The sequence below is a fragment of the Aotus nancymaae genome, unplaced genomic scaffold (genome assembly GCF_030222135.1).
Source record: "Aotus nancymaae isolate 86718 unplaced genomic scaffold, 86718_ANA_hifiasm-v0.15.2.pri h1tg000008l, whole genome shotgun sequence".
NCBI lineage: Eukaryota > Metazoa > Chordata > Mammalia > Primates > Aotidae > Aotus > Aotus nancymaae.
In genome coordinates this window covers 62,760,147-62,784,045 of record NW_026988419.1, presented here as the reverse complement: position 1 = coordinate 62,784,045, position 23,899 = coordinate 62,760,147, and the positions used below count along the sequence as shown (strand labels likewise).

Genomic DNA, 23,899 nt, shown 5'->3' with positions numbered 1-23,899 from the left:
TGATCCATTTTGTCATCGTGTTTGCAATGATTTTAAAGTAAAATATTCATTCAGTAAATATATATTGATCTTACTCTTTGTCGGGAATTGTGCTAGGCATTGAATGGATGTTTTTCAAATCTATTCTCATAATCTTAGTAATCACAATGATTTTGGGATTGCGCATTGCTCAATAGTTTATAAAATTTAATGTTTTTCTGTGATTCTTATGACCCTGCAGGGTAATGTTTTTCTGGTTGTTGACATGGGGAAATTGAGTCAATCTCACAGAATTCCACAGTGTAGTCAGAACTAGAACTCAGTTCTGAGTTCTTTTCTTTCTAGTATAATGTGTTCTTCTCTGTCAGGCGTAGTTTTAGCATAAATCATCTAGTAGTTTTCTGATTTTTTTTCTCCATTTCATTTAGAAAATTGAGTTTAAAAAAGTCCCTGTTCTTGCTTGATTCTTTTACTTAAATTATATGTTGCTTTTTGTTTTTATCTTTGTGCTTCACAGGTATTTTAGATGCTTTTCGTTTCCTGCTTATTCAGAAAAGTTCTGAACACATCACTTTGCTCTAGGTTTGGAGATTTTCCTTCAATTAATGGCCTAAATTGCTGGTATAAATGGAACTATAGTTCATTTTTATCTAGTTTCTGGAGAGGCGGTGACTTGGGCAGTATTTACTCAGATTTGTCATTTGAGTAGTTGTATTTTATTTTCAAGGAATTTCTTGACTAGAAAGCTGTTCAGTGATGGTCGAATATCTACCTTTATTACTATTTTGTAAAAAAACCTAAAAACTTTAGATGCTGTAAATTTGACTTTTTTTTTTAAAGAAAGGACACGGGACAAAATGCCAGTATTATAAAATTACTTTGTTTCTGAATTGCTGTATTCTTTGATAAAAGTTCAGTACTTGTAAATTTAAGGCTAGTCAGAAAAAGATTTCAGTGGATTCTCCAGGTAAGCAATAACCTTAAGATAAATATTGGATTTTAGACACTTTAGTGTAGATTTTAGTATATAGATTTAAATATTTGTAGTTTACTTAAAATGCTAAGAGACTGAAATGAAGCATGATTTGTCACTGTAATGTTAGGAAAGGTAATTTAACCTTGTAATTTCTATACCAGATTTAAGTTGCAGAATGACGTGACTTTAATGTCTGATGCTTCATTTTAAAATAGTTTAGTAAGTGTAATTTAAGTGTATGTAAGACAGGTTACTGTTTTAGTTCAGGCCTAGAGATATGTATTGAGTCTCACAGTTTCTCAGCCTTTAGTCTCTTCTGCCTTTCAGTCTCCTTCACTGAGCCTTAGTTTATCTTTATAAAACACAGATGTGATTGCTCCACTCACTTGCTTATAAACCTTTTATAGCTTTCATTCACTATCTGCAGGATAAAGTCCAAACAATTTAGTGGGATCTGTGAAGCCATTTACAAGCCTTGATAAAAATGTCTAGTCCTGTTCCCCTTTACTTTTCTCTCTGAATATGAGCCTTTTTGGGACCTTCTCTTCAACTCCAAACTGCGTATTATTATTTAGGGTTTCTTTCTGTCTGTGATTTTGTTTCTATGCCTTTATTAATGCTTCTTTTTTTTTTAATTGACTATAGTAAAATCTTACATTTTAGTCTAATACTAGTTTAAAATATCTCTAATGAAATCTTTTTTTTTTTCAGTCTTGTATCTTCCACAGAGTGTTTGATCATATGACTAGTATATGCTACTTTTCACATTGTATATCATGGATGTGTGTATGTTTGCTTGGATTTACAGTGAACCATTTGAAGATAGGAATTGTATGTCATGGTTTACTCACACGTGTATTTCATCTTGGTATATTACATTCAAATGTTTTTTAATGGAGTCATTTAACTGGTTCATTCACTGAAATATTGTATATACTTCTCAACTATGTCTTCATGAAAATTAGGTAGTGAGTTTCTTTGACTGAAGATTTTCTTATTTATTATGTTTGCATTAAGTTTTATGGAATGGTTTATGTTGGGAGAACTGTATATGTCTTTACTGATATTTTTAGTCATGGACTCCCATTGAGAATTTGATAAAACCCTAGATTATCTTTCTCCCTTTCAAATTATGTTAATACTTTGTCAAAAAGTTGGCATGCTATTTTAAAGGGCTTCCTTGAATTGAAGCCCAATTATGGATCTTAGGTTGACAGTGCTGGGCTAGATATGCTTATGTTTCCATTGTCTAATGATTTGGGGAGTTACCGATCTCACAGATAGATCCAGAAGGAAGTAGAAGAAGGATGGCTTTATTTTGATAGTAAATTATATAGGTCTTATTTCTTACGTCTTTGCCATTGGTCTTGGGGGTATGTATGACACAGACATGATACGGTGTTTAAGGGCCTGGGTTTTGGAGTCAAGCTTAGCCTAGTTTTAAATCCTGTCTTGTCTGTTTGATAGCTGTGTGATTTTGTCCCTCAGTTTTCTCAGCTATGAAATAGGGATAATATCTATCTCATAGGATTGTTTTAAGGAGTAAATTACATAATCCTGTAAACTTCTCTCATAGTTCTTGGCATATAAAAGCTTAAATGTTAAACATTATTGCTATTATTTTCCTGAAAAAAAAAAATCTACTCTTGGCATTGACATGTAGGGTTTTATTGCTTTCTGCTTTTCTATATTGGATTTTTTCCAGTCTTGTCTAATCCATAAACTGTGGGGATGATAACTGAGCATCTAGCAGGTCCAGAAGCATACAGACTATTTCTTTACCTACTATTCTAAGTTTGCAGGATAATGCTAGGCTTACACCAGAATACAAAAAATATATGCCAGGTATTCTACTGCAAACTTAGAATAGTAGGTAGAGCCACAGCGTATATGCTGCAGCTTCTGATTCTAGAGAAACCTTTCAAATGGGGCTGCGTGGTCATGTGGTCCCAGGGCAGTGACCTTTTCTCATTAAGTTTTTTTTAAGGTCTTTAGTTTTTAATAGTTCACAGAAAAAGTAAAGAGTTTGATAGCTTGCAAATGGAATAGTCCTAGTCATGAGTTTACTTTAGAGTATGTTAACACATGCCACAAAGGAGTAGATTTAATTGTTTGATTTTAAGTTTATAGCAATAATAAATAAATCTTTTCTAACTCGATGACAATACACTATACTAATGTTTCCTTTTTATACAGAAATATAACACACCTGATTCAGTCATAACCATCTTCGCTGTTTTTTTTTTTTTTTTAGCTGTACAGTGTTAGAGATAGACGCAGGAGTAGAAGATTGGTTTGTGGTTGTGATGAACATGCTGAGAATTTTTTTTTTATTCCACTCAAATAGGATGAATTGTCTTTGCAGGAACAAAGCTGGAAGTGATAATTATTGTAGTTCATGTAGTACTGTACTTAAACTGTATTTGAACTCTACTGTATTTTAAGATAAGTTGAATTTTCAGGTAGTAGGATTTATACCAGTTTTTAGAATGTTTTGAGAGTTGGTTTAAATATACCACAAATATATCACATTTTTGTTTTCTTCATCCAGACAGGTGATTTGGCTTCTGCACAGTTAGGAGCACCAAACCGATGGGAGGTTTTGTCAGCCACACCTACAACTATAAAAGATGAAGCTGGTAATCTAGTACAGATTCCAAGTGCTACTACTTCAAGTGGGCAGTATGTTCTTCCCCTTCAGAATTTGCAGAATCAACAAATATTTTCAGTTGCACCAGGATCAGATTCATCAAATGGTACAGTGTCCAATGTTCAATATCAAGTAATACCACAGATTCAGTCAACAGATGGTCAGCAGGTTCAAATAGGTTTCACAGGCTCTTCAGATAATGGGGGTTTAAATCAAGAAAGCAGTCAAATTCAGATTATTCCTGGCTCTAATCAAACCTTACTTGCCTCTGGAACACCTCCTGCTAACATCCAGAATCTCATACCACAGACTGGTCAAGTCCAGGTTCAGGGAGTTGCAATTGGTGGTTCATCTTTTCCTGGTCAAACCCAAGTAGTTACTAATGTGCCTCTTGGTCTGCCAGGAAATATTACGTTTGTACCAATCAATAGTGTCGATCTAGATTCTTTGGGACTCTCGGGCAGTTCTCAGACAATGACTGCAGGCATTAATGCCGATGGACATTTGATAAACACAGGACAAGCTATGGATAGTTCAGACAATTCAGAAAGGACTGGTGAGCGGGTTTCTCCTGATATTAATGAAACTAATACCGATACAGATTTATTTGTGCCAACATCCTCTTCATCACAGTTGCCTGTTACGATAGATAGTACAGGTATATTACAACAAAACACAAATAGCTTGACTACATCTAGTGGGCAAGTTCATTCTTCAGATCTTCAGGGAAATTATATCCAGTCGCCTGTTTCTGAAGAGACACAGGCACAGAATATTCAGGTTTCTACAGCACAGCCTGTTGTACAACATCTACAGCTTCAAGAGTCTCAGCAGCCAACCAGTCAAGCCCAAATTGTGCAAGGTATTACACCACAGACAATCCATGGTGTGCAAGCCAGTGGTCAAAATATATCACAACAGGCTTTGCAAAATCTTCAGTTGCAGCTGAATCCTGGAACCTTTTTAATTCAGGCACAGACAGTGACCCCTTCTGGACAGATAACTTGGCAAACGTTTCAAGTACAAGGGGTCCAGAACTTGCAGAATTTGCAAATACAGAATACTGCTGCCCAACAAATAACTTTGACGCCTGTTCAAACACTCACACTTGGTCAAGTTGCGGCAGGTGGAGCCTTCACTTCAACTCCAGTTAGTCTAAGCACTGGTCAGTTGCCAAATCTACAGACAGTTACAGTAAACTCTATAGATTCTACTGGTATACAGCTACATCCAGGAGAGAATGCTGACAGTCCTGCAGGTGAGTCTTAAGTTATGTCATACCATAAATGAGTTCAGTGATAATACATAGAGGGAAATTTTTTGCTTTAGGTGTTTATCAGCATCAGGCTCACATTAGAGGTAATGATCAATGTTTGTATGAAAATATGTTTGTATGTAAGTAGACATCAAGTATCTTCCAAATTGTTCTTTGAAAGTTTGTAGTTTTTGATTCATTGTTTTATCATGCCAATTACATTTGTAGTTTTTTTTTTTTAAACAATTTTATATTTGTTTTGACATCTGATTGATATTATCAGTCATTATAAAATTTTTATTTGGCAGGTAGAGTGTTTTGATTGGCCTTAGTGTGATGTGAATTAAAAATTTTATGCATTCTATTTGGTTGAGGAGTCAGGTTGGTATAGTGAAAACATGGTACAGGGAGTAAAGACTACTTATATGCCTTAGCCACTTGCTAGGTGTGTGATTTTGATTATTTTTCTCTTGTAAACTCAGTTTCTCTTGTAAACTCAGTGTGTAAAATGGAGGTGTTGGACTAGGTAACTGTCTAGGTGACCTTCCAGACCAAAAATTCTTTGATTCTATGATGGGAGCGTTAAACTTAACTGTGCTAGAAATAGTTATTGATAGTATGAGTAGATATTTCAGAAGTCTACTCTTATAGTTGTATAAGAATTAAATAATAAAGTTTAAGAAGAGATAATGTAAAAAGAGATGATGTCCTTTTTACCCTATCGATGTGGTCTGTCTACATAACATTTGAATGTTTTGTTGTGCACTAAATACTGAACTTAATTACTTTAATTCTATTTTGTATTTGGATTTCTGTGGAGATTCGTACTATTAGTCTTTCACTGCATCAGTGATTCTAAATTCTTAAATTGGGAGATTTTAACTGAACTGATTGAAATAACTTCCATCACCATTTAGAGATTACCTTTTTTCTTTTGAGAAATTGGTGATACATGCTCAGAAAATTGGAATGGTCTTAGAACCTCAGATCTGTGTTTGGAAATCCTTTAATTGCATTTGAGCCTTCTGAAGCTATGATGCTGTGATGATTTTTTTTTTTTTTTTTTTTTTTTGAGACGGAGTTTCGCTCTTGTTACCCAGGCTGGAGTGCAATGGCGCAATCTCGGCTCACTGAAACCTCCGCCTCCTGGGTTCAGGCAATTCTCCTGCCTCAGCCTCCTGAGTAGCTGGGATTACAGGCACGCGCCACCATGCCCAGCTAATTTTCTGTATTTTTAGTAGAGACAGGGTTTCACCATGTTGACCAGGGTGGTCTCGATCTTTTGACCTCGTGATCCACCCACCTTGGCCTCCCAAAGTGCTGGGATTACAGGCATGAGCCACTGCGCCCGGCCTGTGATGATTTTTTTTTTGTTGTTTTGAGATGTAGTCTCACTCTGTAGCCCAGACTGGAGTGCAGTGGCACGATCTCAGCTCACTGCAACCTCCACATCCTGGGTTCCGGTTCAAGCAGTTCCCTTACCTCAGCCTCCCAAGTAGCTGGGATTATAGGCATGAGCCACCATGCCCTGCTAATTTTCATATTTCTTAGTAGAGACAGGGTTTCACCATGTTGGCCAGTCTGGCCTTGAACTCCTGACCTCGTGATATGCCCACCTTGGCCTCCCAAAGTGCTGGGATTACAGGTGTGAGCCACCGTGCCCTGCCGCTGTGATATGCCCACCTTGGCCTCCCAAAGTGCTGGGATTACAGGTGTGAGCCACCGTGCCCTGCCGCTGTGATGATTGTTTTAGGGGTTAGGATTAGGATTTCTGAAGCTGGTTTAGAGCAGTAGTTTTTTTTTGTTTTGTTTTGTTTTTTTTGAGATAGAGTCTCACTCTGTCTCCCAGACTGAAGGGCTCACTGCAACCTCTGCCTCTTGGGTTCAAGCAATTCTCGTGCCTCAGCCTCCCGAGTAGCTGGGATAACAGGTGCACACCATTGTGCCTGGCTACTTTTTTTTTTTTGAGACGGAGTCTCGCTCTGTCACCCAGGCTGGAGTGCAGAGTGCAATCTCGGCTCACTGCAACCTCCACCTCCTGAGTTCAAGTGATTCTCTTGTCTCAGCCTCCCAAGTAGCTGGGATTACAGACGTTCACCACTATGCCCGGCTAATTTTTGCATTTTTTTTTTAAGTAGAGACGGAGTTTCACTATGTTGGCCAGGCTGGTCTCAAACTCCTGACCTCAGGTGATCTGCCCATCTCAGCCTCCCAAAGTGCTGGGATTACAGGTGTGAGCCACTGCACCCCTCCAATTTTTGTATTTTTAGTAGAGATGTGCTGACACTTGCAGTGGTGGTGGATAAAACTGCTTGTGTCTTAGCATAAATCAGGGCAGTGACAGCAAACTCTAATAGTAGTTGCTATATTCTTCATGACCATGCACTTGCAGTTTAAAGAAAAATCCCAGTTTCACTGAAGAATGACGTTGATGAACCAGTAAGGGTAGTTTTTACTAGATCTTGACCCTTGAGGGCTGCCTGTCTTTTTTAAAAGTAATGGCTTTATTGGGATATAATTCACATACCATAATACTCTTTATACAATTCACTGGTTATAACTATGGTCATAGAGTTGTACAACCATCATGATCTAATTTTAGAGCATTTTTATCACCCCAAAAGGAAACCCATACTCTTTAGCAGTCAGTCTTCATTCCCTTCCCCTCAGCCCCTGACAACTACTACTCTACTTTCTGTCCCTTTGGATTTGCCTGTTATTTCATACCAGTGTAACTGTACAGTATGCGGCCTTTGGTGTTTGACTTCTTTCATTTAGCATGATGTTTTCAAGGTTCATCTGTGTCATAGCATGTGTCAGTACTTCATTTCTTTTTATGGCTGAATACTATTCCATTGTATGGATATACCACATTTTATTTATCTGTTGATGGACATTTAGGTTGTTTCCACTTTTTTGCTATTATGAATAATGCTGCTGTGAACATTTATGTAGGTAGTATTTTGTGTGGAAATGTTTCTTCTTTGGATATGTACCTAGTACTGGATTGTTGGGTTATATGGCAGTTATGTTTTAACAGTTGTGTTTTTCCAAAGAGACTACACTGTTTTACATTCTCATCAGCAATGTATTGAGGGTTCCAGTTTCTCTCTAGTTCCACCAACCTTATTATTGCCCATGTTTCTGATTACAGCCATCCTAGTGGGTATGGAGTGGTATCTTGTTATGGTTTTGGTTTGTAGTTCCTACTGCGTATCTTTATAGTATTTTTTGTGATGAAATGGGAAGTATGCTTTAATATAAAGGATTTTTGCTGTATATCAAAATAAGAAATGTCTTTAAAAAACACTTTTTTTCTCAGTTATGCAGTTCTGTGAGTTGTAAGCAGAACTAGATGCTATTTTCATGAAATACTGTTTTTACTTGAAAGAATGACTGATTAACTGTGGTTTTGAGATTAATGTAGTTGAGTGACAGATACTTTATAAAAAAAAAAAATGAAGTAAGCCTGTCATGTGAAGGAAGAAAATTTGTGCTTTCCAGTGAAAATTAGAATTTTGGAAAACTCTATTTATTATGAGCTTGATAGATTCTTAATACTTAATATTATTCTGTTGAGATAGGTAGTGATACTAACAAAGCTTTTTTGATACTGTATTTTAATGAAATGCGCTAACTCTTGGAAGAGCTGTACAATAGCTCAGTGAATCAGCAGTTTTCAAATGATCAACTCATATTAGAAAATTATGCATGAGTAAAAGATCCATTCAAAGTGCAAGATAGACCAATAACAATACAGAAAGTTTACAGATGGAGTGTCAGATTCCACATTTGGACTGAACTTGAAGAAACTGACACTTGTTAAGTTTAGTGTAGTATCAAAGAAAACCCACAATAGGCTGAAAGAATATTAGGTTATTCTTGCCTTTTCCAGGTACATATCTGTGAAAGTACATACTCTTCATATGCTTCAGCCCTAGCCATGTATTGCTCTTAAGAGATTGAATGCAGAAGCAGATCTGAGGCTTTAATGTCTTTTATTTACTCTACACATTACGGAAATTTGTGAAAGTGTAAAACATGGTTTTCTCATTAAACTTGTTTTGTTGTTTTGAAAAATGTTTTTCATAAAATGTTAATTTATGTTAATGTGTAATGGATTTATTTTTTAATGAATTAAAAAATTTAAATTTCTGTTTATGATACGGTATATGTCGATATATACACAAATACCACATGGACAAAAGTTTTTTGTGAACGTCAGTAATATATGAGAAGTTTGGAAAGGAGTTCTGAGACTACAAGATTTGAGAGTTAGTAAGGTGGCAGACTACTGAAGACATGAAAGATATTTTTTAGAAACCAGTTTTTAATGTGCGTACAAGATTAATGTTACAGAGTTCTATAGATGTTAGAAAAAAAATCTCTAGAAACTTGGTGATTTTCGTTGGTCATGAAATTTAGTTGGTATAAAGCACTAAGTTCTTCAGTAAAGTAATTTCTTTTCAAATGTTACCAGAATAGAAACACTGTATGAATTGAATACAAAATGGAATTTTACTTTATTGAATGGTAGCCAGGAAGAGTAAAATAAATACTCAAGAAAGCCATTAAATTTGAATTTTGTCCCAATTTTAAAGAAATGGGGAAATTATTTGAGAAAGTAAAAGTTAAATAAAGCAAGTAAGAATAAAAATGCTGTATAAGACATGGCATATTTAGTAATTAAAAACTAGGAAGTTGCCAGGCATGGTGTCTCATGCCTGTAATCCCAGCACTTTGGGAGGCCAAAGTGGGCGGATCACCTGAGATCAGGAGTTCGAGACCAGCCTGACCAACATGGAGAAACCCTGTCTCTACTAAAAATACAAAAATTAGCTGGGCATGGTGGCTTATGCGTGTAATCCCAGCTACTTGGGAGGCTGAGGTAGAAGAATCACTTGAACCCAGGAAGCGGAGGTTATGGTGAGCCAAGATCGCGCCATTGCACTCCAGCCTGGGTAACAAGAGCGAAACTTTGTCTCAAAAAAACAAAAACTAGGAAGTTTTCATTTAGGGGGCATAAACTTTGTTTTGGTATACTGTCTTTTTAATTGGTAAGAAGGGAGATACATTATGTTAAGATGCTTATATTAAGAAGCTTTTTCTCACCAGAAAATCAGAGCAAAACATTTTTATCAGTGTTACGTGTAGTATGCCCAGATGAAAATGCTGAAAACTTTGACATCCTTGGTTTGCCTTTTTTTTTTTTTTTTTTTTTAAAAGAGACAAGGTCTCTGTCGCCTAGGCTGGAGTGTAGTGGCATGATTATAACACATTGTGATCTCAAACTCCTAGCCTCAGCCTCCTGAGTGGCTAGAACTTTAGGCTAGTGCCACCATGCCCAGCTAAGTTTTAAATTTTTTGTAGAGATTGTATCTTGCTGTGTTGCCCAGGTTGGTCTTGAACTCCTAGGTATAAGCAGTCCTCTTGCCTTGGCCTCCCAAAGTGTTGGAATTATAGGCATGAGCCACTGTGCCTAGACTGCATTTTACTTTTGATAAGCATGACAGTATTGTAACAATTTCCCTTAATAAAGGAGAAAGTGCTTTTTTTTTTTTAAACGAGGGCTCTGGAATTTGCCTTTTTGTTTCTTTGTTTTTGTAAGTTTAAAGCTCCCCTTTAACAAAAATGGCCTCTACTCCAGCCTATTTTAAGCGGTAAGTCTGAGTTTGGTCCCTTTTCTTTTGGTGTACTTTTACTACTCCTTATCCTTTAGAAGCCAAATCTCCATCTTCCTGGAAACATCAGATGCCAAGCTGAAACCCTACTCATCTTACATATTTCTGTCCATTTCTGGCCTACTGAGAAATGCATACTGTTTTAGAAAACTTCATGTTGTCTCATTTTTACTTTATTATTGTTGTGTATTTGAAACTGGGTAAAAGGAGGCAAAGTATGCATTTTTTTTTTTTTTTTGAGACAGAGTCTCACTCTGTTGCCCAGGCTGGAGTGCAGTGGTGTGATCTTTGCTCACTGCAACTCCCCCCGCCCCCCGGCCCCTGCCCGTGTCAAGCGATTCTCCTGCCTCAGCCTCCCAAGTAGCTGGGATTATAGGCATCTGCCACCGCACTGGCTAACTTTTTTATTTTATTGTAGAAATAGGGTTTCACCGTCTTGGCCAGGCTGGTCTTGAACTCCTAACCTCGTGATCCACTTGCCTCGACCTCCCAAAGTGCTGGGATTACAGGTGTGACCCACTGTGCCCAGCCCAAAGTATGAATTTATATATCTTTCCAATATCAAAATTTTCCCCAAATTTAAGCCAAAACTTAATTCAGTCTCTCAAATTTTAGTCCTCTACCAGATTTTGTTTTATCTAAATACAGTTTATCTTTCACGACTGGGCATATTTAAAATGCAGTCAGGTGTTTGAAGTTAGAAGAAGAGTTTATAGAAGTCATTTCTTAAAAGCAAAAAACTTAATGTTTAGAATTCCCCATTATTCATGAAAAACTGTATAGTTACAGGTTAACTGGTAGTCATCTTTTTTTATTAGCAGAGAACATAGAAGCCTTACAAAAGGCTGGATTTTTTAACTTTAATGAAAGTATATATAGATTGACAGGCAAAAGAGAGGGATGGATCTCTTATGGGCTTCTATTGTGTCAGGTACTGTTTAGGTGTTTTTAGATGTATTATCTCATATAATTCTTACATTAATCTATTTACTATTTTCACAGTTGGATAGGAAAGAAACTGGCCCAAGGCTTCACAGCCAGGCTTTGTTCTTTTCACTATATCATAATGTCTTGGCAGTGTGCTCTTTAATTTACATCAGTACTGTATTTTTCTTCCCTTTTTTTTTGGATATTTTTATTTCGGATTTTTTGTTTCTTTTTGGGGGTAAAGACACTAACCTTCTTGAATAAAGTATTTCCTACTTGGTAAGTGGAGGAAATGTCTTCTGAAACATTTTTATTGGTGCTTCTAACAAGGCAAAAGATAAATCCTTACCGATTTTACGTCAGGGATCACTGTCAGAACTGGTTGATTATAGAAATGCACAAATACTGCTAAGGGCCAACCCTATTGCTTGAAAAGTAGAGTGTATGATGGAAATGTGATCTTTTTAGAGTTAGAGAAAGAATGGAAAAAATGTGAAGACTATGATCTGTGCTGATTTAAAGTAATTGGTAGACCTCCCTTTTGCCCCTCTTACACAACATAAAAGGGACCAACCTAGCTGTTGCTTTATGTAGACTTTAAAGTTGTCTTATCAAAAGTAACCCGAGGATGGTTTATTTAGGTATCATACCACTTAGCTTGGTTATGTCTGAGCTCTTCTTCATTTGTGAATCACATGTGTATTGCATGCTATGGTCTTTAAATTTTAGAAATTAAGATTTTTATTTTAAAGCTTGGGGAAAACCTGTCTATATTCTGATTTTCCAACAATGTTTTCTTGGTTTATTCATTTTGATATTTCTTAAAATTATGTATTATAATTGTGTATTTTCTGTACTTAAAGTGGCTTTACCTGTTCACAAAAACAATACATGCTTGATATGTAAAACAAAAACATGGAAAAATTATATATATATATTTTTAATAAAGACAAATGAGATGGCAAAGACATGGAAATATTTAATGTAGAAAGTGAAATTTTCTCTCATCTCTTACGAATAAGACTTAGTGTCATATACATTTTAAAATATTGTTAGAATTGTACTGCATATACACTTTAAAAAATATTGCTTAATTTTTAATTTTATTTAAGGAGGATGAAAATAGAATAGTCCCCCCTCCACCCCCCACCCCCCGCCGCCACCTTATCAGTGTGGGATAGTTTGAAGACCCTCAGTGGATGTCTGAAACCTCAGGGAGTGTCAAACCCTATATGCACTATGATTTTTACTATACGATATTGTTTGGGTAGCGTGTACAGTGGACAGACTGGACAAAGGAACGATTCACTTCCCAGGTGGGATGGAATGAGACAGCATGAGATTTCTTAGTGCAAAGAATGGCATGTAATTTAAAACTTACAAAATGTTTATTTCTGGAATTTTAAATTTCATATTTTCAGACCGTGATTGACTCTGGGTAACTGAAACCATTGTGGAAAACAAAACCTTGGATGAGGATATAAGGACCTCCTATGGTTGCTAAGTATTTAGGTCAGGAATTAACATCCTATTTAATTAGCTGTTAATATAGATAAAAGTACCCCACATGCAGAAAAGCCCAGAGTTATATTGACTCCTGAAAACTAAAACCTGGAGTAGGACTCTTTTTTTTTGTTAAAGGGGAGCTGCAAAAAGTTGTTGCTGTTTGTTACCCTGAGGTATAGCTTAAATGAAGATTTACGGAGATGGGAAGATGCAGGGAAATAGGACATCAGCACAGTCTATGACCACCACATCTGAACCAGTCTGAACCATTGAACTGTTAGCTGAGTGTTTGGATTTGTGATATAGCCAGTATTTCTCCTTGTAAGAGTTATATTTGAGTTCTGGGGCTTGCAGAAATGCCAGACCCAGAATTGTAATACAGAGAAAAAAAAAATTGTACTCAAAATGAGCCTGAAAACCTAAATTCCAAAATACACGAAGGCAAAATCTGTGAAAGATAGCTGATAAAATCAACAATTAGGAGATGAATTCATGTCAGATTAAAGAAAGAAAATAAAACATTCTTTTAAATGCTTTAAAAATCAGTATACTTGTAATTGTCAGTGAAATAAAAGAAGCAATAGCATTTATAGAAAAGAAGTGAAATAAAAAAGTGAATATGGAGAAACAGTCAAATCCTGGATACAAAAAACACATTTCATTGATTCTAAGACACATTTCTGAAATCAGGGTGCATCTTGCAATTCAGAGCATGTCAGTGTTTACTCTCTCTCTCTGGTAGTGCTTTCTCTTAGATGAAATAAAAAGTTTTTGGGGGAGAAAAAAGACAACCTTTAGAATGGATTGAGCAAATAGTAGTATACTGAGGAATTTACCCAGAATATCACACAGAGATAATGAACGAGCAGTTAAAATACATTAGAGGATAGATTGAGAGCTGCCGGTGTAGAAATTTCAGGAAAAAAAAAAAAATAGAGTGAATGGCAATAGAAGCAATGTTTGATGAAATAATGGCTAAGAATTTTCTTGTGTTGAAGAAATACAGTCTACAGATCAAAGTTTTATTTCAAGTATGTAGATAAGTAGAAATAAGTCCATCTCTGACTTAAAATTACAGAGACATTGCAGAGATGTTACATTAACATCTTACGTGTTAACAGAGAGAAGACAGATTACTTACAAGGACTGATAGATAGCCCAGTCAGGCATGGTGGCTCATGCCTGTAATTGCACCACCTTAGAAGGCCAAAGCAGGAGGATCACTTGAGCCCAGCAGTTAGTTTGAGACCAGCAACATAGTAAGACCTTTGTCTACCTTAAAAAAAAAAAAAAAAAAAAAAAGGCCAGGCATGGTGCTTCACAGCTGTAGTTGCAGTTACTGGGGAGGCTAAGTTGGGAGGATTGCTTGAGTCTGGCAGGTTGAGGCTGCGGTGAACTGTGATTGTGCCATTGCACTCCACACTGGTGACAGAGCAAGGCCCTGTCTTAATTAAAAAAAAAAAAAAAAAAAGGCAGAACTTTCGTTTTAGCCACACAGATGTGAGAAGATCATGGAGTAATGTCTTCAGAGGGCTGAGAGAAAATAACCAGCAGCCCAGAATTCAGTGTACAATTAAACAACTACTCAAGATTTAGAGTTCAGTGAAGATACTTAAAATATTATTTAAAGACCTTTATTGAACTGAGTATGGAAGGATTAAGTAGGAGAAATGGATCCTGAGGAAATGAGTTGGAAATGAGGAAATAACAGTAATTATAGAAATGGGTTTAAAAAAATCAATAATTTGAATCCCAGTGTGGTGATGCATGCCTCTAGTCCCAGCTACTCAGGAGGCTGAGGTAGGAGGATTGCTTGAGGCCAGGAGTTCAAGACCAGCTTGGGCAAGACAGTGAGACCCCCATCTCTTAAAAAAAAAATTAATAATATTGGTTACTTAAAAATATCGAAAATTTCAAAAGTATACAAAAATAATATATAATGAACCGTCCATATACCCCCTTCCCAGCTTTATCAGTTATGAGCACCCTGCTATTGTTTCTTTTATTTCCACCATTTAAAGTTTTATTTTTGCTGGGTTGTTAATTAATTAATTATTTTTGAGACTGTGTCTTGCTCTGTCGCCCAGGCTGGAATGCAGTGGTGTGATCTTGGCTCATTGCAACCTCCACCTCCTGGATTTAAGTGATTCTCCTGCCTCAGGCTCTTGAGTTAGCTGGGATTACAGGTGCCTGCCACCACGCCTGGCTAATTTTTGTATTTTTTTTAGTAGAGATGGGATTTCACCATGTTGGCCAGACTGGTCTTGAACCCCTGACCTCAAATGATCCACCCGCCTCAGCCTCCTAAAGTGCTGGGATTAAGGTGTGAGCGATCGGGTGCCTGGCCTTTGCTGGGTTATTTTAAAGCAAATCTGACATTGTATAGTACTACCCCAGAATACTAATGGAGTGATTCTCAGTGTGTGGTCTGAGACCCCTGGGGGTCTCCCATTCTCCCTTCGATCCTTTAATGGGAGCCTGTGAAGTCAAAGCTATTTTCATAATATTAAGATGTTATTTACCTCTTTAACCTCACAAATAGTGTACAGTGGAGTTTTTATTAGGGAAGCTGAACATTTTTGCATGTTTGTTGGCTATTTGTGTTTCTTTGTTAAATGGTCTTTATGTTTTTTGCTTATTTTCTCCCACTAGTATAGCATACTCTTGTATACTGTGTACATTAAGATTTGTAAAACATCTTTATTAGTCTGGGATATTAATCTTTTGTCATACACTACAAATACTTTCATCGTCTTTTTGCCTTCAAGTTTAGTCATGTTGAGTTGAGGTACACATAAGTTTTTACTAGACTTTTTAAAAAGTATTATGATTTAAAAACTTTGAGGTATAGCTTTTGAATTTAGTTTGTGTTGATTTGTAAGTCTTCTGATGCAGTGGGGACATGTTGCATATGGAAGAAATTGTGAATTTTAAATTATACTTTATTTGACTAGAATATCTAAAATGCATTGTGTGACCTTTAAAATAAAGTAATTTTAAATATATGGTTTTGGTCACACTTTGGTTTCTTAGTATTCTATGGAAAAAAATAGTGTTCATAGTTCCATGAGATCCATTCTTGAGGATGATACTTTCCATCAATCTGAAGTGTATTTAACATTAGTAAATATTGTAACCATTTACTTGTTCTGATATAGCTATGTGATTTAAACCATAGAATCTTAGCTCAAATAATTCAACTTACTAAATGTATCTTGAACAAATGACTGCTCAGTGTTTGTTTTTTATAGAGACAAGGTTTCACCATGTTGGTCAGGCTGGTCTCAATCCCCTAGCTTCAAGTGATCCAGCTGCCTTGGCTTCCCAAAGTGCTGGGATTACAGGCATGAGCTGTGTCCAGCCATTGGTGTCTTTTTTTTTTTTTTTTTTAAATACTTTACTCTTTAATTTGTGTTCTGGACTAGTATATTCAGTTTATAATTAACCTAGCCAAAGTTACCCCATAATATAGTCAGTAACAATAATGCAAATAAGGATTCTGGACGAACAGAATAGAATGGAAATCACCTGATATGTACTCTTCATTAGAGTGCTTTCTTTGATACATTTTTTGAATAATACCATATTACTTTTACTCTAAGAGAAGAACTTTGTTACAGCTTGTTCTCTAAACTGCCTCATCATTTTAGTGCTTCTTGGGGATAATTTTTGTATTCAGCTTTATTTATTTATTTATTTATTTTGAGACAGAGTCTAGCTCCGTCACCCAGTTTGGATTGCAGTGGTGCAGTTTTGGCTCACTCCAACCTCCAGCTCCCAGGCCCAAACAGTTCTCCTGAGTTAGCTGGGACTACAGGCCTGTGCCACCACGCCCAGCTAATCTTTTGTATTTTTTGTAGAGATGGAGTTTTGCCATGTTGCCCAGGGTGGCCTCAAACTCCTAAGCTCAAGCGATCTGCCTGCCTTGGCCTCCCAAAGTGTTGGGATTATAGGCATGAGCTACCATGCCTGGCCTTCAGCTTTATTTTATGAAGGTACTTAACATGTGACACTATTTTTATAAATCTCACAAATTCTCCTCTGATGAATAGGGCCATCATTCTGCCAGCAACTTAGGTTAGTCAGTTGTTGATTCAGTGGACAAATGTTTGAGGATGTAGAAAACATGCTGCATAATGATGTTTCAGTCAACAACAAACACATAACAATGGTGGTCCCATAAGATGTAAGTCTTTATTTTATTTTTAATATATATTTTTTTTTGAAAGAAAGAAAAAGAATAAAGAAGAGGAAGAAAAAGGAAGAGAAAGAGAGAGAGAGAATGGGAGTATTGCTTTCTTGCCCAGGCTAGAATGCAGTTTAGTAATGGGTATTGAAAACCTCTTTTATACCAATAATTATACTTGATGTAAACAGGAAGGAATAAGGGAAGAAAATAACAAACGAGCAGCCAACCAATATTTCATTTAAACATGAAATGCTATGCGATTACTGAGGAGTGATTTACTTCCAATTATGTAGTCACTTATGGAATAGGTGTGAGGTGGTAATGTATGTTTTATGTATTGAAGTGGAGAGTTCTATAAATGTTTATTAAGTTTACTTGTTCTGGGTCTGAGTTCAAGTCCTGGATGTCCTTGTTAATTTTCTGTCTTGTTGATCTATAAAATCGTTAGCTCTTCTTGTTACAGTGATCCTTTTGCCATTATGTAATGTCCTTCTTTGCCTCTTTTGCTCTTTGTTGCTTTAAAGTCTACTTTATCAGAGGCGAGAATTGCATCTCCTGCTTTTTGTTTATTTGTTTATTTTTACTCTCTGATTGGTTGATAAATCTTCCTCCTTCTCTTTGTTTTGAGTCTTTGTGTATTGTTGCATGTGAGATGGGTCTGGATGCAGCATAGCAATGGGTTTTGGCTTTTTATCCAATTAGAATATATATACCTTTAATACTGGCATTTGATGCTAGCTGGCTGTTTTAGCCCATTAGTTAGTGTAAATTTTTCGTTGTGTTAATGTTCTTTTCTTTTTGATATATTTTTGGAAAGGCTGATACTGGTTGTTCCTTTATATGTATAGTACTTCTTTCAGAAGCTCTTGTAAAGCAGGCCTGGTGGTGGTGAACTCTCTAAGTACTTGTTTGTTCGCAAAAGATTTAATTTTTCCTTCGATTATAAAGCTTAGTTTGGCTGGATAGGAAATTCTGGGCTGAAAGTTCTTTTCTTTAAGGATGTTAAATATTGGTCCCTACTCTTTTCTGGCTTGTAGGGTTTCTGCTGAGAGATCTGCTGTAAGTCTGATAGGTTTCCCTTTATGGGTAACCTGACCTTTCTCTCTGGCTGCCCTTAGTATTTTCTCTTTCATTTCAACCCTAATAAATCTGGCAATTATGTGCCTTGGGACCAGCAACATAGTAAGACCTTTGTCTACCTTAAAAAAAAAAAAAAAAAAAAAAAAAAAAAAAAGGCCAGGCATGGTGCTTCACAGCCTGGTGGTCTTCTTGAAGAATATCTTTGTGGTGTTCTCTGTATTACCTGGAGTTGAATATTACCCTGACTTGCCAGGTTGGGAAAATTTTCCTGAATGATATCCTGAAGAGTATTTTCCAACTTGGATTCATTCTCTTCATCACATTCAGGTACACCTATCAAACGTAAATTAGGTCTTTTCACATAGTCCCATATTTCCTGGAGACTTTGCTCATTCCTTTTCATCCTTTTTTCTGCATTCTTGTCTTCTCGTTTCATTTCACTGAGCTGGTTCTCGACTTCTGATATCCTTTCTTCTACTTGATCAATTCGACTGTTTAAACTTGTGCATGCTTCACGAAGTTCTCGTGTTGTGTTTTTCAGCTCCATCAGTTCACTTATATTCCTCTCTAAATTGTCCATTCTCGTTAACATTTCATCAAACCTTTTTTCAAGGTTCTTAGTTTCTTTGCATTGGGTTAGAACAAGTTCTTTTAATTCACAGAAGTTTCTTATCACCCACGTTTTGAAACCTGCTTCTGTTATTGGAACACACTCGTAATCTATTAAGCCTTGTTCCGTTACTGATAAGGAATTGATCCCCTGTAGAGGGAGAGGCATTCTGATTTTGAGTATTCTCTGCCTTTTTACGCTGATTTTTTCCCTTCATTATATATTTATCTGTCTGTTGTCTTTGTAATTACCGACTTTCTAACTAGGTCTCTGAGCAGACGTCCAACTTGTTGATTCCCAGCGCTGAAATCTGAGCAATCCACTGCGCCGGCCAAAACAGCGGTGTTAAGATTGATGGTGCTTTTCTGCCCGGGAATCTCTGGACTCTGCACCAAAAACTGGCGCGCTAAGGCACCAGCAAAACCGCCGCACCGGCCACAAGAGTCGCCCTGGCGACACGTGGGGCTCCTCTGCTGGGAATCTCCTGGTCCGCGACAAATATTCGTCTGAAAGTGTGGCGTCCTCTCATTCTCTGCACTTTCACTGGGAGCTACATGCCCGAGCTGCTAGTGATCAGCCATCTTGGATCTCTCTCTAATATTTTTTTTTTTTTAGAGAGAGAGAGGGAGGAAGTGGGGGAGGGGGGAGAGAGAGAGAGAGACTGTTAAATTCTGAAGTGCAGTGGTGTCATCCTAGCTCACTCACTGCAGTCTGGACACTCCTCGGCTCGAGATTCTTCCACCTCAGCCTCCAGAGTACCTGGGACCACAGACATGTGCCATTGTGCCCAGATGATGATGATGATGATGATGATGATGATTTTTTAAGGGACAGGGTTTCACCATGTTGGTCAGGCTGCTCTCGAATTCCCAACCTCAGGTGATCCAGGCGCCTCAGCCTCCCAAAGTGCTGGGATTACAGGCGTGAGCCACTGCGCCCTGCAGATGTAAGTCTTTATTTTTACGATTCCTTTTCTGTTATGTTTAGATACACAGATATGTACCATTATGTTTACAGTTGCCTTTAGTATTCAGTACAGTAACTTGCTATACATGTTCTTAGTCTGTGAGCAATAGACTATATATATAGCCAAGGTGTGTAGTAGACTACACCATCTACATTTGTGTAAGTAGACTGTATGATGTTTGCACAGTGATGAAATCATCTAATGATGCATTTCTCAGAATGTATCCCTTTCATTAAGTGACAAATGATTGTTTACTACGATATTCTAGGTAATGTTCTTTGCAGCAGTGAAAAGACTAAGTCCCTACTCCCATGAGTCTTGTATTCTAGTGGGTGAAGACAGATAAGCAAATACAATACTTTTAAATAATTAGTGTTATGAAGAAAATAAAGCAGGGCTGGGAGCGGTGGTTCACACCTGTAATACCAGCATTTTGGGAGTCCCAGGTGGGAGCATCACTTGAACACAGGCGTTCGAGACCAGCCTGGGCAACATAGCAAGACGCCCCCCCCATCTCATAAAAAAATAAAAATTTAAAAAAGAAAGCAGATTTATGGAATAACCATGGAGTATGGTGGTTATTTTTTAAATATGATGGTTAGGAAATTCCTCCTTATAAGAAAATGAAATGAAACCACAGGTCTGAACACTGATAAAGGAGCCTGTCATATTCACATCTGGTAGAAAGGGTCTTCCAGGAAGAGGGAATGATGAGCAAGGTGTCTGGAATTTAGTGACTGAGGAGTGTTAGAAAATAAGATTAGAATCAGCCAGGGGCCAGAGAATGTAAACCATGGTAGGGAACTTGGATTTCTTTCATGTCTCAGGAAAACATTGGAGGGTTTTAAGTAGGGAACTGATATAATTATGTATTTAAAAGATTACTCTAGTAGGTCTCTGCCTCAGAGTAAGGGTAAGGCTGATGGAGCAATAGAGTCATCCCTCGGTATCCACTGGGGATTGGTTCTAGGATGCCCCCTACCCCTAGAATATCAAAATTCCCAGATGCTTTAGTCTCTTGTATTTGCATATAACCTACACATATCCTCCCATAAGCTTTAAATCATCTCTGGGTTGCTTGTAATATATAATGTAAATACTATGTAAATAGTTGTACTGTATTTTAAATTTCGTGTTTTTTTTACACTATTTTTGTGTTTTTTAGAAAACATTTTTGATTTGCAGTTGGTTGGATCCACAGATACAGAACCCGTGGAGGGCTGACTGTACAAGTAAAAGACGATAGTTTGGCTAGGTTAGTAATGAGGAAAATCTGGGGAAGGGTGGAGTAAAATGGGCATTAAGTCTGTTATGGCTTTGTTAAATGTGAAATGACTGTCAGATCTATAAGTGGATGGTTCTAGTAAACGTGGAATATCGGAATCTAGTGATCAGATTGGGCTAGATGTAGAATTTAGGGTGTCATTAATGTATACAGATGGGACCAGATGAAATCATTCAGGTCATGGTTTCTTTTCCAGTCACCCAGGCTGGAGTGCAGTGGGACGATCTTGGCTCACTGTAACCTCTGTCTCCTAGATTCATGTGTTTCTCCTGCCTCAGCCTCCCAAATAGCTGGGATTACAGGCATGTGCCACCACACCCAGCTAATCTTTTTGCGTTTTTCGTAGTAGAGATGGAGTTTCACCATATTGGCCAGGCTTGTCTTGAACTTCCGACCTCAAGTGATCCTCCTGCCTTGGCTTCCCAAAGTGCTGGGATTACAGGTGTGAGCCCTCGTGCCCGGCCCGAACTTCTGACTACATTGTAGAATCTCACAGGGAACTTTCTAGAAATGCCAACAACTTGTGTTCGTCCTCCTCCCAATTCTAGTTTAATTGCTCTGCATGAAGCCAGGAAACTTGTGTTGTAAAAGTCCCAAAGTGATTTTGAAGTGCAGCTGGTTTTTTATTTATTTATTTATTTGTTACTGCATTTTAGGTTTTGGGGTTACATGTGAAGAACATGCAAGATTGTTGCATAGGTGCGCATGTGGCAGTGTGATTTGCTGCCTTCCTCCCCTTCACCTCTATGTGGCATTTCTCCACATGCTATCCCTCCCCAACCTCCCACCCCCCGCTGTCCCTCCCCTATTTCCCCGCAGCTGGTTTAAGAATTTCTAACTTAGTAGGGAAAGAATGTACATAGAGAAGAGCTTGGGAAATCGTCTTCTGAGCCTCAAGTGATTTCTCTAGACTTTTAAAATGCAGGGTCTGGCACAGAGTCAAATGTAACCCACCAGGCATCTGAGGAGTAAGACACCATGAATGAGAACCAGCAGAAACAATGGAAATAGACCACTTACTGTGGTCTAGAGAATAGAATACAAGCCAAACTTGAAAAAGTTTTAACAGAGTTGGAGATGATAACAGAAATGGCACTGCAGATTTGTAAAAGAATCAAACAAATTCAGGAACTGAAACTTCAGTATCCAAAATTGAGGGATAGCTTTAGGAATGAGTCCTAGGACATTCCCAACATTTAGAGGGTGAGAAGTAGAGGAGGAGCCAGCAAAGGAAACAGAAGTAGCTTCCATGAAAGCCAAGTATGTTTTGGAAGCCAAGTGAGTACATTACTTAAGAAAGGAGGAGAGAGTGCTTATCCTTTTCTTTTTTTTAAGAAAGGGTCTCACTGTCACTCAGGCTGGAGCGCAGTGGCAGTATCACTGCCTTTACCTTCCAGGCTCAGGTGATCTTCCTACCATATCTTTCCAAGTAGCTGGGACTGCAGGTGTGCGCTGCCATGTCTGGCTAATTTTTTTGTAGTTTTAGTAGAGGCGGGATTTTGCCAGGTTGACTAGGCTGGTCTTGAACTCCTGGACTCGAGTGATCCACCTGCCTTAACCTCCCAAAGTGCTGAGATTACAGACGTGAGCCACCATGCCTAGCATTATCTTTTCATATATTGTGGAGGATACATGAGGTGAGAGAGAATGGGATACTGGATTTAGCAAAATAATGATTCTTGGTGACTTTTAACAAGTGTTTTCATTGGTGTGCTCTGAAGGAAAGCATGAGTAGAATGATTTAAAAGGAGGAGAGGATTTGATGAGAGTAATTACAGACAAATAATTAAAAGGTTTTTTTGTTCTTGTTTTTGTGTGTTTTTTTTCCCCTATTGTAAGCAGCGTACCAAATGTAAGTGGTGCTTTCATTTGGTAGCCTTGTTTGGGCACAGGAATAATAAAGGCTCAAGAACTTGAGAGAAAAGAGCAGGTGAACAAGTTTCTTACAGTGGAACTGTTTTTAGTCAAATATGTACTTTTTTTTGTATTGTGTGGTCTGTAAAAGAAGTATGTACATGCGCATTTTCTGAAGAAGCTTACAAGATTTATTGAGGTATTTAAGATAGATACATGGAGCAATAAGATATTAAGATAGAATAAGAAATTAACATAGATCAATAAGAAGATAGATACATAAACAATATAAATCAGTGTATAGTCTACAATATAAATCAGTGTAATAAGTCACTAAATTGTATGATACAGATAACTGTAGAAGTTCAGAGGAATAGAAGATCAAAGAGGGCTCTGGGAGACGTAATAGAGAAGAGAGAATTTAAATAGAGAATCTAGATTTTTATAGGTAGAGAGATGAGAGGGTGATGTTTACTAACAAGGCAAAAAAAAAAAATACAGACAGCCTATCTCGGAGATAGTTTAATAGCTCATCATTTCTCCAAGAATGGTAAGATATTAATAGGTATTATTAAATAAGTTATAAAAATGCTCGTTAGCATGTTAAAGTTTCTGAGAAATCCTGTGGGAAATAAAACCTATTTAAGGAAAGGAAGCAGCATTTTTTTCTTTTTTAGATTATACTTCTATTTTATTCGGTTAATGGTGAAGAACTGCTTTGGGAAATGCTGTCATAGCATGAATAGAAATCTGGGCAGTTTGGTGACTAGCGGCTTGATAGGACACATTTGAATAACTATGGTGAGAGAACGAAGAGCACTGAATACTATTGGTGAGGGTTTCACTACTTTTAAACTTACTTAGGGAGCCCTTGAAAGTTTGAACAGAGGATTAACGTGAATAAATCAATGCTTGGAAGACATATCTCTGGAACAGAGTG

At 37.3% G+C, this 23,899-nt stretch overlaps 1 protein-coding gene across 2 annotated transcripts in view; it reads left to right on the top strand.

Moving 5' to 3' along the window:
* SP3 (Sp3 transcription factor) overlaps positions 1 to 23,899 on the top strand; it is a 61,448-nt gene that overhangs the window by 5,679 nt on the left and 31,870 nt on the right. For both annotated transcript variants that reach the window (XM_064373405.1, XM_012462358.3), the window contains one exon: positions 3,507 to 4,863. In XM_064373405.1, the coding sequence (XP_064229475.1) occupies positions 3,507 to 4,863 (1,357 nt within the window). The remainder of the gene's footprint in view (positions 1 to 3,506; positions 4,864 to 23,899) is intronic.